The sequence below is a fragment of the Theobroma cacao genome, chromosome 4 (genome assembly GCF_053813885.1).
Source record: "Theobroma cacao isolate CCN51 chromosome 4, ASM5381388v1, whole genome shotgun sequence".
NCBI classification, from domain to species: Eukaryota; Viridiplantae; Streptophyta; class Magnoliopsida; order Malvales; family Malvaceae; genus Theobroma; species Theobroma cacao.
In genome coordinates, this window is record NC_142642.1 from 40871843 (window position 1) to 40890890 (window position 19048).

Genomic DNA, 19048 nt, shown 5'->3' on the forward strand with positions numbered 1-19048 from the left:
TGATGCCAGTTGTTCTTCTTCTGTCGGTGATCCAAGCTAGGATTGATTGTTCGGTGTGTAAAGAAGAAATCAGTCTATACGTGGCCTGCAGAGCTGGAAAAGACGGATTCTTGAATGCACCTCCCTCCCTGTCTTGTTACCTGTGCTAGGCCCACAAGGCAAGCCCCTCTTGTAGTCTGATTTTTTTCAGACGAATGAACATGCAATTCGAACTTGGACTTCAACATTAAATTTCTTTCTGGCTTCTTTTGGGCCAGTAAGAAAGATTCTTGCGGCGTGGGAGCCATACCATGGGCCGAGTGGGGCTGGTGTTCATTCCATAAGCAATACCTGTCCCTGTGTGGACAGTGTTTGTTTTAACTTGATGCTCCCGACACGACGTGCCGTCAGTTGATCCAGTATTTTGAGAGCTTTTATCTGCTTGTAGTGCTCCTAAGAGACGATTGCTTATAGTGTCGTATATTTGCTTGCATCAGGTGTCTTGCATCACCATATATCATTGGTGCCTTTAGTTGATGAAATGAGCATATTTCACTAACAAAAGAGTCACATCAGAGTCTGGATTTACACTATCTTTTACTTCCTTTGTGTTTAATTGCATCAGATTGGAAAACTACTCTTCGAGAAAGGCGTAGCTCAGGACAAAAGAGCAATAGTTTTAGTGGGCATTTTGGCCCACATACTGAAAGAACAGAAAAACAGTATGTTCACATTTTAAACTTGTTTTGCATTGTAAAGCCTATAAACATTACTAGTAATACAGCTTCTTCTAATCTGTTTCCAAGCCCATATATCCCCTCTTCAAGTAGCACCTATTGAAGAAATAAGGTTATATCTGGTACAGTTTTACGTGTAACTTTAGGATTGCTCCACAGAAGAGAAAGTCATTCAAGATACCTGGCTTGACTAGCAGATAACCCTGATAAAAACTGTAGACAGAAAATTAGAATATGACGATGATATTGACCGAAAAGATAGTATTTAATGGAATGTCCCTTTAGTTCACCTACCACAACTTAACTCTATTTTGACTGCTCAAAAACGATTAGTTGATCCACCTGCTAATCTTATGGAGTCCCCACTTTCTTTGAAGATCCAAGACTTAATCTCTTTGTTATTTATAAGTTAGTATGATTATAGAAAAATCTTAAGCAATTTAGGAAAGCCTCAATGAACTTGGGAGTAAAGCGAAATGTGAAAGGGGAAGGGGGGCGGGGGTTCTCCCTTGTTAAAGGATCTAAATAAAGTAGAGGACTCCTTTTTCTTGTTTTCTATCTTTTCCTCCTTCCCTTTGTGTTTTCATTTACGGGGTTAACCTTTGTTTCTGTTGTCGCTGCTTTTGCCAGCCAAAAGCTCTTTGGGGACAATATTAAGACGAATCCACTAGGCAATAGCTCTTTGGGGTGTAGTGCCTATAAGCTATCTCATCAATTAAATTATTTAAGTACTAACCCTGCTCAAATCAATTATTCATATGCCCAAAGGGAACTGGCTTGCCTTGCATGTTCTTCCAAGCCCAAGTGAGTGAGAAGAAGGAAAAGTTTTGATATGAGCACGGGTTCCATAATCGAGGAGGAAAAGGAAGTCCAGTTGCAGTGGGCTGCAATTGAAAAACTTCCAACATTCAAACGAATTAGAACTTCACTGTTTGATATTAATCATGGAAGTGAACAAGGAAATGGTGAAATAGAATCGGAAGGCAAGAGGGTGACTGATGTTACAAAGCTTGGAGCCGTTGAAAGGCAACTTTTCATTGAGAAGCTTATCAAGCACATTGAGAATGACAATCTTCAGCTGCTGCGCAAGATAAGGGAAAGGATTGACAGGTATTTCTGTTTCCAGGATGTAATAAATTGAAGTAGCTGCTATACTATACTATATATGTGAAAGAAATCCAGAAAAGCCAGCTGACAAATATATTGGCGGTTGATCACTAAGCTCTATGATGATGCCACATCCAAATAAGCAAAACATTCACTCAAATTCTTTTTAAAATGATCAACCTTGGGGGTTCATGCAAGCTGATATTTTACCATTAGTTACTTAGTTGACTGTTTCATTCTTTTCGTAATTTGAATCATTTGTTAGCTGAGTGTATGCAATATCAATATGTGAATTATGGTGTTAAATTGACAACGTAATTTCTTACAGAGTTAATGTCAAACTACCGACTGTGGAGGTCCGATACAAGAATCTGTCCATTGAAGCAGAGTGTGAGATTGTTCAGGGGAAGCCTCTCCCTACACTGTGGAACTCTCTAGTTAGCTCATTATCAGTAAGTACATAGCTTTTCTGCTCTCATACTTTTAAATTTATGATCCCGTTGATGGAACCTTGTGTTTTGAAGTAAAGAGATGAGTTTTGAAAGAAACTAGGTGATTCATCAAGAACACTTCTTTTATGCTATACCAAACAGCTAAAACTTTTGTCCCAACAATTTAGTGGATTTATGATATATACATTTGAACAGATTTTTACAAAGATGAAAAGGATCAAGCTTCAAGAAGCCAAGAGGATCATTCTAAGAGATGTCAGTGGCATCATCAAGCCATCAAGGTAATCTGGATTGCATGATTGGAGAAGATTTTCATTTGAACTGAGGACTAATATATGTCATGTAGTAGCTTATGTAGTGAAGATTTTCAAGATTATCATTGTTTCTTTCAATATGGAAAGAATAGACTGCTGTTTTATTACCATAATATCAGACAGACAACAAAATTTTGCATAAAGTAGATCTAAATAGATCCAATTTGTCACTAGGCGAAGTTCTTTAAATAAGAAGCCAAGCATTTTTGAAGAACTATCAGAAATTTGAGCATTTATATAAAGCGAATAAAAGGCTTTCACTCATGAAGCGCTTGTTTGATGCAGGCTTACTCTTCTTCTTGGACCTCCAGGTTGTGGGAAAACCACATTATTGTTGGCTCTAGCAGGAAAGTTAGACCAATCCCTCAAGGTTGGCATTTCATCATACCAACAATTAACTGATCAATATCAAAGTCCAGATTTAAGGGTTTTTGTTTTATTTATATTTTTATTAATAGTAATGTAATACAATTCCATATATCTGAACCAACTCATTTTAGCTTTCTTCATAATGACCCTCTTATTGTCCTTGTTACAGGTCACAGGTGAAATCTCTTATAATGGTTACAGTCTACATGACTTTGTTCCTCAGAAAACTTCAGCCTACATAAGCCAATATGACCTGCACATTCCTGAGATGACTGTGAGAGAAATAGTAGACTTTTCAGCGCAATGCCAGGGTGTTGGAAGCAGGGCAGGTGAGGTTCCTCTCTTCCTCTAAATACCCATCACCCATCACAGTGATGTTGTGCACTAACAATTGAATATACAAATTCCATTTATTGCTGTAAAGATATAATGATGGAGGTTAGCAAAAGAGAAAAGGAAGCAGGCATTGTCCCTGATCCTGATGTTGATACCTACATGAAGGTAAGTGTGAAAACGTATAACTCTACTTCTATTCATATTTAGAACTTAGGTGACAGTAATTCGATCACACTTACAGGCAATTTCAGTTGAAGGACAGAGAAGCAATCTACAAACAGATTACGTTTTAAAGGTAATCACTATTTTCAAGTGTAGCTGATGTTTTGTCTACTCTAAAACATAAACTGAAGCACTATGGCTTCTCAGATACTTGGCCTGGATATCTGTGCTGATATCATGGTTGGTGATGCAATGAGAAGAGGCATATCAGGTGGTCAGAGAAAAAGGCTGACAACAGGTAGGAAAGAAGAGAGTATACTTTCTTGAAGACCTTCATTTTGACTACAAATTCTGCATATATATGCCAAAGAATATAGAAATTAGTGATTGCTTACTCCTGTAAAGTATATACCCTATGCTTCAGCTGAAATGAAAAACAAGAAATGCCCGTGCAGAAAGGCTTCTCTCAATCCAAATTTCCTTGTCTGCTTTACATGACAGGAGAGATGATTGTAGGCCCCACAAAAGCTCTTTTCATGGATGAAATATCAACTGGATTAGATAGCTCTACAACCTTTCAGATTGTTACCTATCTTCAGCAATTGGTGCACATCAGCAATGTAACAGCATTGGTTTCACTTCTTCAGCCCGCACCTGAAACATTTAACTTATTTGATGATGTGCTGCTGATGGCAGAGGGGAAAATTGTATACCATGGTCCTCGTAGCAATGTGCTTGGCTTTTTCAAGGATTGTGGTTTCAAATGCCCTGAAAGAAAGGGTGTCGCAGACTTCCTCCAGGAGGTGTGACCAACAAATTATTCTTTTCCCTCTTATTTGCATCAATGCAAAATGGCTTGACATTTTATACTCTTAATCATTTTCAGGTGATCTCCAAGGAAGATCAAGCACAATACTGGTGTGATCCTGACACTCCTTACAATTATGTTTCAGTGGATCAATTTTCTCAAATATTCAAAACAAGTTATTTAGGAGAAAAATTAGAAGAGGAGCTCTCAAAGCCATTTGACAAATCACAAGGCCAAAACAGTGCTTTATCATTCACCAAATACTCTTTGGGTAAATGGGAATTATTCAAAGCCTGCGTGGATAGAGAGCTGCTTCTCATGAAGCGGAACTCATTTGTCTATGTATTCAAAACAGCACAGGTTAGGTTATATTAGCAAAGACTTCCTACTCTGATTCTTCTGCAGCTACTTCCAAATGCCTCCAACTTATATGTTTCAACCCCCTTTGAACACAGCTCGTAATCACTGCATTCATGACAATGACAGTATTTATACGTACTCAGATCAAAGTGGACTTGATAAGTGCAAACTATTTGATGGGTTCTATGTACTATACACTTGTCAGACTCATGACTAATGGTGTTGCAGAGCTGTCCTTGACAGTCATCAGACTTCCTATTGTCGACAAACAAAGAGCATTCTACCTGTACCCACCATGGGCTTATTCTATCCCAGCCTCCATCTTAAAGATTCCTCTTTCACTAGCTGATTCTATGCTTTGGACAGCTATAACTTACTATGTTATTGGCTATAGTCCTGAAGTGGAAAGGTAAATGTTGTTTTATAATCTGAGGACATCAATATCATGGTGGACTGTCTCTGTTTCATTCTACTTACATTCTGATTCATCTAACACCTATGGATTTCTAGGTTTTTTTGCCAGTTTCTTCTACTATTTGCCCTGCATCAAGCATCAACATCCATGTGTCGCTTCATTGCCTCAGTTTTTCGTACAATGGTTGTTGCAACAACTGTTGGTTCTGTGATTTTGGTACTGATGTTCATCTTTGGGGGCTTCATTCTTCCGCGATGTAAGTCAAGACATTCTTTCTTTTTCCAAAGCTCAACAGCTAGACTAATGGGCAGAGCTCTTTTCTGTACAGCTGCTTTACCACCTTGGTTGAGGTGGGGATTCTGGCTTTCTCCCATGACATACGGGGAAATAGGTATATCACTGAATGAATTCCTCGCTCCACGCTGGCAAAAGGTGCAGTTATGATGACAGAAACTATTCATTCCTAGTTAGGGGCATTGATTGATTAATAACTTGGGGTTTGATATCATTTTGTAGGTCTCAGAGGGAAATTCAACCATAGGGAAGGATGTTCTAACCAGTCATGGCTTGAATTTTGAAGGCTATTTCTATTGGATATCATTTGGGGCATTGCTTGGCTTCACATTACTTTTTGAATTTGGATTTATATTAGCTTTAACTTACTTAAAACGTAAGTCTATTTTAATCAATTATCTGCACAAAAAAAAAAAAAAAAGAAGAAGATTTTCTCTGCTCATCTACCTGTAGTTTTTTTGATGATGCAGCTCCAAAGATGTCTCAAGCTATAATATCAAAGAAAATCTGGTTCTCTCAAATTCACCAAAGAGAACCTGGCAAGGTTACTACAGAGGTAGACACTGGGTCAACTGCTGTTCCTCAAACTACACCAGAAACAAGTAAGATAAAATTGTTGCTAAAATTGTTGCTTAATATTGAACATTCAATATAATAAACAACAACCTTTCATTTTATACAATATGATGCAAATATATGATTGGTGATACAGCGAGAAAGGTCCTCCCATTTCAGCCATTAACTGTAGCATTCAAGGATGTGCGATATTCTGTAGATACGCCTATGGTAATTAAGTTAAACCATTGGTATGGAATAACTATAATGAATTTTTAGATCCAAGAAGTTTTATCTTCATTATTTGTTCCTTCTGCTCAGGAAATGAGAAAGCACGGGTTCAAGGAGAAGAAGCTTCAGCTACTTCATGATATTACAGGAGCATTTAGGCCTGGGTTTCTTACAGCTCTGATGGGTGCCAGTGGAGCTGGGAAAACAACTCTCATGGATGTTCTTTCCGGAAGGAAAACTTGTGGAATCATTGAAGGAGATATAAGAATAGGAGGGTATCCTAAAATCCAGAAGACATTTGCAAGAATATCAGGATATTGTGAGCAGAATGACACACACTCTCCCCAGATTACTGTTGAAGAATCCATCGTTTTTTCAGCATGGCTGCGGTTACCTCCAGAGACCGACGTGAAAACAAGAAGAGTATGGCGTTCTCTCCAAAAATATCTACAAAAGGCGGAATTTTTACTATTGAACAGATTTCATTATGATGAAAACCTGCAAAAAAGTACTCTTTCAAGCTGTCTATTCTTAATCTGTCATGCAGAGATTTGTAGAAGAAGTCATTGAAACTATGGAGCTTCATGATATAAGAGATTACTTGGTTGGCACACCTGGCCAGAGTGGCCTGTCTACTGAACAGCGTAAAAGGCTAACAATTGCAGTGGAGCTTGTTTCTAATCCATCAGTTATATTCATGGATGAGCCCACATCAGGTTTAGATGCCAGAGCAGCTGCTATTGTGATGCGTGCAGTAAAGAATGTAGCCGATACAGGAAGGACAATAGTTTGTACCATCCACCAACCAAGCATTGATGTGTTTGAGGCATTCGATGAGGTACAGGTTACTGTCTTCTTCATATAAGTGTAACTTATGTTGCACACTATTATAAAATGGTGGAGGCGAAATAAGCTAAGAGTGGCATTTTGCAACTTGCTTTGATGCCATTTTCATTGATTTTCTGATATTTCATGCAGACACATGTAGCAACAAAGTCAATATTCATAGGAACAAAGAACTAATCATTACACCAGTTTTCCTCCTTGTTGCCACTGTTGGTACCATCTTTTAGTTACTAATAGAGACTACCTGTTCCTGCAGTTGATTCTAATAAAAACTGGAGGGCAGATTATTTATTCCGGAGAGTTAGGTCATCATTCATGCAAACTTATCAAATACTTCGAGGTATGCAAATATTACCAGCAGTCTGCTTTTTTGTTAACTTCTCCATAGATTATCGGTTTTCAATTTATCTGTGAGAATGTTTTAGTCCACTAAATTGTGTGCACATATAATAGCAACCTGGGCATGTACTTTTATATTTTTTAAATTGCTGACAATTTAAAACAATCACTATCTGAAAGGGTATTCCTGGTGTCCAAAAGATCAAAGATAATTATAATCCAGCTACATGGATGTTAGAAGTTACATCTGCATCAGTGGAAGCAGAACTCAAATTAGACTTTGCCAGCATTTATAAGGAGTCTCATCTGTACAAGTGAGTAAATGACTACATTATTTGTTGGATTTCAATGGTAAGGACTTTATGTCAGATTTAAAATTTGTTAAGCGGTTATACAAGCAATCATCATCCTGTTCTTGGTATACTGAGCTCTTCTATTTGCACATTTTCACCTAAGTGATTTAGGTGCATTGTCAAGCATGCATCTAGAGGTTACTGATTAATACTCTACTTTAGAATTGATTCATAACTCAGTCTGTGCATACACCATAGTAAGTTTGTGCAAGTTGAATTTTCCCAAAATTAATCTTAGTTGTTACAATTCTCATTCATTAACAGGGAAACTTTAGAATTGGTGAGACAGTTAAGTGAACCTCAGCCAGGTTCAAAAGACTTGCACTTTCCCACTCGTTTTCCACAAGGTAGATGGGTACAGTTTAAGGCTTGCCTGTGGAAACAACACTTATCTTATTGGAGAAGTCCTGAATACAATCTGGATCGTTTCATATTTATGCTTGTATCGTCCCTGTTGTTTGGAGCAGTCTTTTGGCAAAAAGCAAAAGAAATGTAAGCATACAATGAAAGGGGAGAAGAAAAAAAAGAGATACAAGTTTGACATGCATAAATGACTAACAATATTTTTATTGTTTTTCTGAAGCAACAACGAACAGGATTTATTTAACATACTTGGATCAATGTACATTGCTGTCATATTCTTGGGCATAAACAATTGTTCAACAGTTCTACCATATGTGGCAACTGAGCGCACTGTTTTATACCGGGAACAATTTGCTGGAATGTACTCTCCCTGGGCTTATTCATTTGCACAGGTAACACTACTCCAATAATCTAGGATATGCTTGAATGTTGCGATGGTTTATGCATAATGATAGGGTCAACATTTTGAACATTACAGGTGGCAATCGAAATACCTTATGTAGCATTGCAAGCAATCCTGTATACTGTGATTACATATCCTGCAATAGGGTATTATTGGTCAGCGTACAAGGTCCTTTGGTACTTGTATGCATCATTCTGCACATTGCTATATTTCGTATATCTCGGGATGCTTATGGTTTCGTTGAGCTCGAATATGGAAATGGCCTCCATATTGGCGACTGCTGTCTACACCATATTGAATCTTTTCTCTGGGTTCCTTATGCCAGGACCGGTAAACCCTTTAATTTTCCATCTCCTCTTCTTATGTTATTCACAATTCATGAATTCTCTTCCAAGCAGAAGATAACAACTATATTATGCAGGAAATTCCCAAGTGGTGGATTTGGTGCTATTGGATTTGCCCAACATCTTGGTCCCTAAGTGGCCTCCTGACTGCACAGTATGGAAACATTGACAGAGAGGTATCTGTATTTGGGAAGCTCAAAACTGCTACTTCTTTCCTAGAAGATTATTATGGTTTTCGTCATGATCATTTAGCCCTTGTTGCTGTTGTTCTCTTTGCTTTTCCGGTTGCCTTTGCATCCCTTTTTGCCTATTGCATAGGAAAACTAAATTTCCAGAAGAGCTGACTGCAGCATTGCAGGGAAAAACTGTACAGACAGGTAAGACATTTGGATGGCTACGTATAATAAGATTACCAAAGATGGTTTCCTTGGATGTGGACACTAGACAGCATCCTGAGGTTAAGCAGACTTTTGATTGCACTTAAAAACTTAGGTTTAGTGAATTTGCATTATATTGGAATAAATGGGATGATGTAAATTTAGTAACTTGATTGTTAAGCATCTTTCTTTATTTATACAAAATACCAGCAGTAGAGCTTCTACCTCCTTTGGAAATTTAATCTCCCAATACAATAAGCAAAGAGAGAAGCAAACAGAACAGGGAAGATGATGAGAACAAAAGCAACAACTCCTAAAAAGTTTGGATGAAAACCAAAATAATCTTCTAAGAAAGCAGAGACCGTCTTAGTTTCTCCAAAAACCAGAATTTCTTTACCAATGTCCCCGTACTGCGAGGTGAGCATGGCATTCAGTGACCAAGACGTGGGGGATAAATAATACAGCCAGAGCCACCACTTTGGCATTTTCTGCAACAAGGCATGAACTAATCAGAAACATGTTCTGCGGTTTCTATCATTTCCATGCATGAGAATGGGACCAGGTTTGATTGACCCGATCTCCCAAAGGCAGGAGCCATTCAAGTAGTTACTGTATAGATTAGATAGTTTAGAAGCTTACTGGTCTTGGCATAATGAACCCAGAGAACAGATTTAGCACGCAGTAGGCAGACGAGGCCACAATGAAGGCCACCTGAATGTTTGGTGTCAATGACACCATCATCATCCCTAGGTAGGTGAAGCACAGCAGTGAACAGAACATGCTGTAAAATGACCAGAATATTTTATAGGCTGACCAGTAGTAGCCAATCATTGGATATGTGATGATCACATATAGAAACGCAAGGGTAAGCAAGTACGGAATCTCAATTACGACCTACAAATTCAAAACCCATGTCATTAGGGAAAACCTTCAACTTAATTGCTCAAATTTAAGTGATGAGGGAAGTTTAAACCTGTGCAAATGAGTAGGCCCACGAATTGTACATTCCTGCAAATGTTTCCCGGTACAGAACTGTCCGCTGCATTGAAATCAAGGGTTGGACTGTCGAGCAACTGTTTATGCCAAAGAAGATTTGTGCTGAATACATCAAACCCAGAACATTGAATAGGTCTTGTTGGTTATCTCTACAAAAAACAAGAAGGGGATATCACATCAGTCATTGTCTGATGGAATGCTCTTCCAACCATTTATCATTAACATTCAGAGATTGAATGCAAAGGTGTAAGAAAGATTGTTACTCACATTTTCTTTCCTTGCTGCCAGAACAGTACGCCGAAGAGAACAGATGAGGCAGACAAGAAAAAAATGCGCGTCAAATTGTATGAAGGACTTCTCCAGTAAGACAAGTGCTGTTTCCACAGGCATGCTTTGAACTGCTCCCAACCATTCTGAGGAAAGCGACTAGGAAATTGCAGGTCTTTAGAACCAGGAGGTGGTGAACTCAACTGCTTAACCAACTCTTTATTTTCCCTGTAGTAAGAAGGCCAAAAGAGTTACATGCAAGCCAAAATTGAAAATTCCATATGAAGTGAATATCTTTCACTAGATTCATACGTTGTTTACTCATTATTCTATTCAATACAAGCTCATAATGTTGCAGAAAAAAGAAAAATTTTAGTACAAAATTTCTCCAGTAAATCGACAAAGTGCATGTACTTACTTGAACAAAGTGGAGCTCTTATAAATATCGGCAAAATCTATGCCAGTTTCAGCCTCTGCAGATTTAGAAGTAACTTCTAACATCCATGTCGCTGGATTATAATTGTCTTTAATCTTGGGCACTCCAGGGATGTTCTACAGCAACAGTAGCAGAAAGGGAATGTTCATGAGCAATAATTTGTTTCCCAGAGTACTTTGTATCAGACAATAATGGAAAAAATGCACCAACCATCATAGTTCTGAAGTAAGCTGACCTGAAAGTACTCAATAACTCGACTTGAGTGATGACCCAGTGGTCCAGAATAGATGATGCATCCTCCAGTTTTCATTAAAATCAACTGCCATGAGAGAAGGACAAAATGAGGGGCCTTTTTTTTTTTCTTTGTCCCTCTTGGGGATAGTACAGAGGAAAGCTCGGAAAATCCTTCTTCAGAAAAAGGTGGCAGTTAACTTAAATCCCATTTTACATTAAAAGGAATGATACAAATTACTCTACCTCATCAAATGCCTCGAAGATATGAATACTAGGTTGGTGGATAGTGCAAACAACAGTTCTTCCAGTTTCAACAACATTCTTCACTGCTCTCATAACAATCGCAGCTGCTCTTGCATCTAAACCTGAAGTGGGTTCATCCATAAACATAATGGATGGATTGGCAACTAGCTCGACGGCTATGGTCAGCCTTTTACGCTGCTCAGTAGATAACCCATTGACTCCAGGCATGCCTACTAAAGAATCTTTGATTTCATCAAGCTCTATTGTTTCAAGTACTTCATTTACAAAGTCCTGAAAAAAAAAAAAAAGAGCAAATTATCGAATTCCCAAGTTTGCAAGATCAAATAAGAAAACATTATTATTTTCCAAGAAAGGTATCATACAGCTTTAGTTTTTAAATCAATATGAGATGGAAGACGCAGCCAAGCAGAAAATATTAGTGATTCTTCTACAGTGATTTGGGGAGAATGTATATCAGTTTGCTCGCAGTAGCCTGATACCCTGGCAAATATATCTTGAACTTTCAGATACCCACCAATTCTAATCTCTCCTTCAATTGTACCGCCAGTTTTCCTTCCAGAAAGAACATCCAGAAGTGTTGTTTTACCTGCTCCACTGACACCCATCAATGCTGTTAAGATACCAGGTCTGAATGCACCAGTGATATCGGAGAGAAGCCGCAGCTTTCTCTGCTTAAAACCTCGTTTTCTCATTTCCTGATACAAAAATAATGAGACCAGATACCCCAAAACTAGAATATTTACAACTACATTGGAGTTACAGAGTAAATCTAGCTGTAGGATTGTTACCAAAGGGGTATCAACATAGTACTGCACATCCTGGAATGCCACAGCTAGGGGCTCGAAAGGCAAAACCATTTTTCCTGTAAAAATTGAACACAATTTTAGATTAACTACACATTTGATGTTAAAGAGCAATATAGACAATACAAACACCAGTATTAAACATGCTCACCTTTTCTAGTTCCTGCAATACTTCCAGTGTCAGCAGTGCTTTTGCTTTCTTTGTGTATACTACTACTATGTCTGCCATCTTCTAGTCCTTGTAGTTGAGAGTATCTTTCAAAAGAAATTATAGCACGAGACTTTCCTGGAGCTGAACGTATTTCAACGAATGGATTAGCACATATGTGCAAAATATTTGTAGGAGAGGACCTCTCCGGCAGTGCAAGATAAACTTACGCTTCAAGAAAGTCAAAGCCAAGGTAAATAGAGCATTGAAAAGCACTGTGAATCCAAATAAAGCTGCAATAGATATCCAGTAAAAGTAGCTGTCAAAGTTCAATCCTCGACTTTCTAAAGTTTGTTGTCCTGCGGTTGTGTTTCCAAACTTAACCTATAAACAAAGTTAAAGAACTCATCATTGATGGAGGCTCTGATAGATCACAATCATTAAAGATAAGAAGCAGCAAATGGGAAAAAAAAAGCTTCCAAAATCCTATTCAAGCGGCTGCTACATGTTAGCACTAGTTTTTCTTGTGCTCAGCTCCTGCCAAAGTCCAAACTGAGATTTAAGCTTAAACTTTTCAAGGAAAAATTTTCTTGGACACGAGAAATTTAAAAGAAAAAGTTGAAGAGGAAGCAATGCAAGCAGCTTCACGGAACCAACTCAAGCAGCCTGCAATTTTTTGAGTAGTCAAATGTTACCTTTCCCCACCGATGAGCAAGAAATTCATTCAAGGTCAAGCCTATCTCCCCATATGACATGGGATCAAGCCAAAATCCCCATTTTAACCAAGGCGGCATAGATGCTGCAACCATATAAGGGGGAAAATGAAAGATAAAATTCTGAGCATTTATCTAAGCAAAGGATAGTCACATTAATTTGTGAAGAGCATTTAATGATATTACGTTTTGGGACAATGAAGCCTCCAAATGATGAAATAATCAGTAGTATTACAGAGCCAGCAGTTGTAGAAGCAACTATTGTTTGGGAGAACGAGGCAATTAAACGGAACATGGATATTGATGATAGGTGCACTCCAAAGCATACGAGGAACTGGCGGAAGAACCTGATAGGAACAATACAATATACAAATGAGACACACAGACATACAAATGAATTCAAAATTTATAACTTCAGTACTTTGAAAAGTGAACTGTCAATGCAGGAGTTAAATACATGCTGTGTTATTCTTGATTTAATCCATATGTGTTTAATCTAAAAAACAAAAGAAGCTCATTGCTATGCTCCATATAATGCTAAGAGCTGGATGGTTAAAGTCATCAAGCCTGAAAGTTGATTACTACATCAAAATAGGAGATTCAAAAGTTGGATCTAGACATTATCAACTTCCATTTCAAGTCCATGCAACATAACTAAAAGTTCTATATATGGAACTCACCTTCCAACCTCAGGGCTGTAGCCAATGACATAATAAGTGAGAGAAGTCCATAAAAAGGACTCCAAGAGTGAAAGTGGAAATTTTAGGATTGCTGCAGGAATTGCATAAGCCCACGCAGGATAGAAGCACAACTCTCTCTGTTTGTAGAAAACTTCAAGTCTTGATACGGTCATGCTCAATTCTGGAAATCCATCAACAACTAGTATGATGAGAGTAAAAAATAGAGAACCCATATAATAACTTGCATGGATGAGATCGACAGCCATTTGAGTGCGCAGGAAAATGGTCATGGTCATTGAAGCAACTATGACAAGCTGCAGAGAAAAATAATCCAACAATATTGCGTTTAGCTATGAAAGATAAATATGTAAGTTGATCATAGATAATGAAAGTCTAATTCAAACATGATATTGATTACCTGTACAGACTTAGACACATACACAACAGAATTCCTCTTCATTAGAAGGAATTCCCTCATTGAGCAAGTTTTAAACAGTTCCCATTTACTTAGCGAGTATGTTTTGAACGATAAAGAATCTTTGCCACTTTGAGTCTTGTTAAATGGCTTTGAAAGCTCCTCATCTAGACTCAAGCCAATCTTACATTCTTTGAACTTTTGGATGAACTGGTCAACAGAAACATAGCTGTAAGGTAGTTCTTTATGGTACCAATACTGCACTTGATCTTTTCTAGAGATTACCTGACCCAGATAAAAAGGGAAACCATCTAAGAAATGAATGAAAAGATGGATATAAGACAACTATGAACCTCATAAGTATACCTCCTGAAGGAAGTCAGCAATGCCCTTTCTTTCTGGGCACTTAAATCCACAATCCTCAAAAAATTTGCAAATAGTAGTGCGTGGGCCATGATACACAACTTTCCCTTCTGCCATCAGAATAACGTCATCAAAGAGATCAAAGGTCTCTGGTGCAGGCTGAAGAAGTGAAATCAATGCAGTAGCATCAGTGATATGCGCCAAATGCTGGAGGCAGGATATAATCTGAAAAGTGGTTGAACTGTCAAGGCCATTCGATATTTCATCCATGAATAAAGCTTTTGTTGGCCCCACAATCATCTCCCCTGCACTTAAAAGAAAATTGATCCTATTCAACCGAATACCTGGACTTTTATCTGCACTGCATTCTATTAACAGTTTCTTGCCAAGCAACCAAATGACACAAACCAGAAAGTCTACCCTCAAATATACACTACCTGTTGTCAATCTCTTCTTTTCACCGCCTGAGATTCCTCTTCTTATGGCATCTCCAACCATTATGTCAGAACAGATGTCAAGTCCAAGAATCTGCAAATACGTTTTTTTTTGTAAAGGAAAAAATGCCACAGAAATCCATGTTTCAAGAAGATAATAGTAAACAATACTAAGGGATTTTGTCCGACCTTCAGAATATAATCTGTTTGAAGGGTACTTTCCATACCTTCAACTGATATTGCCTGTAAGAAACAATTTCAGATAAGAGCTACATCAATAGTATACAGAACATTATGCAAAAGAAGGGAAAATCTGCAATAAAATCTTTAAGGAATTGATTTCTATAGTTAAAAGGAATAATCATTTATTATTTCATAATTATTATTAATACAAAAGTAGCAAAGGAGAGAAAATTGGGCTCAGCTTCAATGAGTTCGTTTTAGTTAGTTACACCAGGTAAAAGCTATCAATTTCATAATGAGTCACTCAAACCAAATATGAGTTTTGCAGTTATTACTAGGGATTAAGACACTCTATGGTTTTAGCTGAATTTGGTAGCCAAAGACAATGAGAACACCAGCAACTATACAATGGTTTAATTAGAAGGTGTAAAAGCTTTCTAATTTATCAGTATCTATCTGCATAAAGTAAAAAAAAAAAAAAAAAAACAGCGCCTCCATTTGAGCAATCTTTTTGAGAATAGAAAATAAAATAGACAAGCTAAATAGTAACCTTCATGTAAGCATCTACATCAGGATTTGGAATTATCCCTGCCTGCTTCTCTCTTCTGATGACTTCCTTCATAATTTCTTTCATAAGCATACAACAGATTAGCAATTTCATAAACAGTAACTTCATCAAAATCACCATTTATACATGGCACTAACCAGCTCTGCTTCCTACACCCTGGAAGCGTGCAGAAAAATCAAGTGTTTCCCTCACTGTCATCTCTGGAGTATGCAGATCATATTGGCTTGTGTAAGTTGAGGTTTTCTGAGGATTAAACTCGTCCAGTCCATAACCATTGTAAGTTATTTCCCCTGCAACCTTTTGCAGAAGAAAAGACATAGATAATAAGCACATTATAGCTTAGCAGTTGAGAAATTAAAATGCTGTAAGTAGTGGCTTGCAACTTCATATGGTGTTTTGGATCCTTCCCTTGGAAAAATTATAGAAAAATCAGTGGAAGACAGTAAACCAAGATTAACAAACAAAAATGATTCAGGGGAAGAAGTAATAAAAAAAATTATAGTAAGTCCAATCTTAAATCACATAGCCACCATGATCACATTTACAGTAAAGCATGGTATGATTTTTACTGAAAACATATTCTGCATTTATCCAAGGAAAACTATCGACAACAATATTAGCTGCAATGTGAATGTGAGCGAATTCACCAAAGTGTCAATTGCCAAATTCAAACTAATAAACCCAGAACCACTGGATAAAGTCTATGCATACGTTACACGACCAATTACTCTAAAACCAAATATCAGTCCATACACCATGGAGTGATAGTGCAGTAATTTTTCCTTTTGCTCTAGTTTTCCTTAAGTTTTTTACTTTGACCCATAACTGCTTGTATAGACTTTAAAATCGAAAGGGTTAAGGAAATGTTAGCATTGGGACTTTAAAATTATTCAAATAAGACATTGATGTCACCTCGAGAGATGATTGCCTTAGTTTCCCAGCAAGAGCCATCAATAATGTAGTTTTGCCACATCCTGGAGGGCCAAGCAATAAAGTCATCCTAGATGGAATGGAATCCAAACAGAAGTTAGTCAACCTTGTTTGAATATGAAAAAAAGGCTTTATCTCTTCCCTTGTTGAATTAAAAATGAAAGGAAAAAGAAAAAGAGAGATCCATTCGAAGGGGGAGCAATAAAATAAATTCCCACCCCTCCCACACTTGATCTTATTATTAATGATTTCGTTGGTCTACCTTCCAGGTTTTAGGATGCCGCTGACATCCTTTAGGATGCTAATCTTGGCTTCTTGTTTTGAACCTAACAGATTGGCTACACCCTGTTACAACAGTAGAGAGCATAAATAAAGAAGCAACTTGCAAACTGAAAAAGATATAGAAACTACCACTATAAGAAATTGAAATTGTAAAGTCAAGGTGTAGACATGAGCAAAGACAGGTCAACTACACAAGATTTGATTACAAGCAAGCCAAACAACAGTTTACCAACCACCACAACCTTAAACTGAAGTTTAGCCTTGAGGATCCTTAGCGTGTGGAACAATAAGGCGATAATAGACTAAGATCCCCATAAAATGCACAGTAACATCTGGTTGTCAATTATTTAAGATTTCAATAACCAAAAGCAGAAAAGCCAAGATTGATACATACATAGGATATAAATGCTTGACCCGTATCAGGAACTACTACATATAAGAAAGGCTGAAATTTGTAAATTCCAGGACTTTAGATTCTGAAAAATCAAAATGGTGATCTACAAAATCTGTTGTAACTTTGGGAATCTATGCATTTAATGAGCACTGGTACTTACAGAAAACACACTTTTAGTGGCATTCCAGAGAGTGGGAAGAGGTTTGCCATGAACCAACTGGCACTCTGCATGAACACACAGATTTTTATACCTCACTTCCACAATAGGCAACTGTACTCCAGCCCTGAAAATTAAACATATTCCAATCATGAATCAGAAAAGAATATCCATCAATGCCATAGCCAAGATACTTTTAACTGAGAGAGATGGAGAGAGCAAAGACGGAAGGGAAAATAACGTTACCTGTCAATTCTGTCCCTAAGCTTTTGCAACAATCGCAGGTTATCATGCTCAATGTGTTTTATGAGATTCTCTATGAACATATGCCGCTCATCAGCTCCAAGTTTGGTGACATTAATAACTCGTTTCCCTCTGATATTCCCGGTGTCTGCCTTTCCGTCTTCCCTTTTGTCATCAAACAAAGCCGTAGTAACCCTTTCAAACGTTGGTAGTCTCTGAACTGCGGCCCATTGCAACTCATATTCATCATTATCATCAACTTCACAATGATGTTCAGAAATCACACTACGTAAACTTGACACCTGACTTCTGAATGAGGACCTTATGCTCCTTCCTATCTCTGCTAACTCAATTCGCATGGATTCAATCTCATCCGAACCCTCCAGTTGGGCCATTGTAGGATGAACCAAAGGGTTCCAAACTTGCAGAGAGTCAAAGCCAGAGAGAGAGGTGGATACGTTTAGTGTTCTTGGAGGGCTGGAAGCTAATCTGTTACTTTCGAAGACAGAACCCTCCAATTTAGGTAGTGCATTGCGCCTTATATCACATCAGACAAGCAACTGGCTGCTTACAAAAATGCGGGTAGGTATACTTTGTCTGATTTGTGTGTCTCGTGTCTATATTATTAAATGTTTGATTCCTTGCAATTTCTTTTATTTCAGAAGGCTCAGCTTAATAATGTGTAAAACACTGTAAGGAACAGCTTGACATACACGAAATTTATCGACCATTGTCAATGAAAGTGGCAATGACCATCTTATGTAAGCTCACTGTACAAGAAGACTTGGTTTTGGAGACGTGGAAGATGATGTTTTGTGTATAAAATGAAGCTTAACACAGCATATCTAGGAACCAATAGAGAATAAACGAGAAAGTGCAGCAAAAACAGAAAATACATTGCTGGAAGAACAAAAGGCTTTTCCAAGCCTGATATGGATTAACTGAGGAATTTATATTTCATACAAGACTTAAAACCTAAGTTGTACACTGCAATACACTATCAGAGGCTAAACATCAGTTCAGCATAAATTAGGTGCAAATCTGACATAAGGCATGACAGCAAGTAATCCGTCATATTACAAAACAGTAAGGCATGGACGCAATTTTGTTGACTTGGCTTAGAGGAGGTCTTTAATGCAAGCCTTAATTCAACACAAGATTTCAGTGTAGCTCCATTGGCTTGGACTTTCCTATTAAAAATTCCCTTCAAAGACCACCATGTGTTTACCTGATTCCATGGTGATCTTTGGAGCGAGGTCCATGTGCGGAACACATTCCATACTGGAACTGCAAACAAGCTCCCTTGTTCTGGTTAAAGGCTTACAGCTTTAGGGCGAAGAAAAGAATGTTAAATGGTTTCGGTGCTTTAACGGAAGAGGCTAAACGGTAGGATA

The 19048-nt window shown here is 37.8% G+C and overlaps 2 protein-coding genes across 5 annotated transcripts; one reads left to right on the plus strand and one right to left on the minus strand.

The window, feature by feature from the left end:
- Positions 1–696: 696 nt before the first annotated feature.
- Positions 697–9381, plus strand: LOC18603755 (pleiotropic drug resistance protein 3-like). Of its 2 annotated transcripts, XM_088805268.1 has the most exons (25): positions 697–1826; positions 2152–2275; positions 2471–2556; positions 2875–2959; positions 3128–3287; positions 3383–3459; positions 3536–3589; positions 3664–3754; positions 3958–4259; positions 4343–4624; positions 4720–5033; positions 5135–5295; positions 5368–5471; positions 5556–5709; positions 5804–5935; positions 6046–6119; positions 6210–6542; positions 6667–6957; positions 7222–7305; positions 7485–7618; positions 7922–8149; positions 8241–8412; positions 8499–8753; positions 8845–8943; positions 9086–9381. In XM_088805268.1, exons 1-25 carry the CDS (start codon positions 1549–1551, stop codon positions 9092–9094), a joined length of 4083 nt encoding a protein of 1360 aa, XP_088661394.1. In that variant the 5' UTR covers positions 697–1548; the 3' UTR covers positions 9095–9381. The 2 variants fall into 2 exon arrangements, with proteins under 2 accessions (XP_088661394.1, XP_017974890.2); XM_018119401.2 differs by having other exon boundaries at positions 8845–9381.
- On the minus strand, positions 9261–18170 carry LOC18603756 (pleiotropic drug resistance protein 3-like). Of its 3 annotated transcripts, none has more exons than XM_088805266.1 (24): positions 17658–18170; positions 17415–17538; positions 16841–16923; positions 16561–16648; positions 15786–15945; positions 15631–15707; positions 15087–15140; positions 14901–14991; positions 14467–14768; positions 14104–14310; positions 13686–13999; positions 13192–13352; positions 12988–13091; positions 12523–12676; positions 12296–12436; positions 12130–12203; positions 11704–12036; positions 11321–11611; positions 11079–11162; positions 10826–10959; positions 10408–10635; positions 10118–10289; positions 9784–10038; positions 9261–9632 (listed from the first exon to the last, which is right to left on the minus strand). In XM_088805266.1, exons 1-24 carry the CDS (start codon positions 18047–18049, stop codon positions 9366–9368), a joined length of 4290 nt encoding a protein of 1429 aa, XP_088661392.1. In that variant the 5' UTR covers positions 18050–18170; the 3' UTR covers positions 9261–9365. The 3 variants fall into 3 exon arrangements, with proteins under 3 accessions (XP_088661392.1, XP_088661391.1, XP_088661393.1); XM_088805265.1 differs by having other exon boundaries at positions 14104–14385; positions 17658–18169; XM_088805267.1 differs by lacking the exons at positions 16561–16648; positions 16841–16923 and having other exon boundaries at positions 14104–14385; positions 17658–18169.
- Positions 18171–19048: the final 878 nt, after the last annotated feature.

Excerpts from the sequence above, each read along its gene's own strand:
- LOC18603755 (XM_018119401.2), top strand. The coding sequence starts at position 1,549 with ATGAGCACGGGTTCCATAATCGAGGAGGAAAAGGAAGTCCAGTTGCAG. Across the intron at positions 5,296-5,367 it reads GGGCTTCATTCTTCCGCGAT|CTGCTTTACCACCTTGGTTG; the intron begins GTAAGTCAAGAC and ends TTTTCTGTACAG. Across the intron at positions 5,936-6,045 it reads TCAAACTACACCAGAAACAA|CGAGAAAGGTCCTCCCATTT; the intron begins GTAAGATAAAAT and ends TTGGTGATACAG.
- LOC18603756 (XM_088805265.1), bottom strand. The coding sequence starts at position 18,049 with ATGGCCCAACTGGAGGGTTCGGATGAGATTGAATCCATGCGAATTGAG. Across the intron at positions 11,612-11,703 it reads TTGATTTAAAAACTAAAGCT|GACTTTGTAAATGAAGTACT; the intron begins GTATGATACCTT and ends TTTTTTTTTCAG. Across the intron at positions 11,163-11,320 it reads TCTTCGAGGCATTTGATGAG|TTGATTTTAATGAAAACTGG; the intron begins GTAGAGTAATTT and ends CTCTCATGGCAG.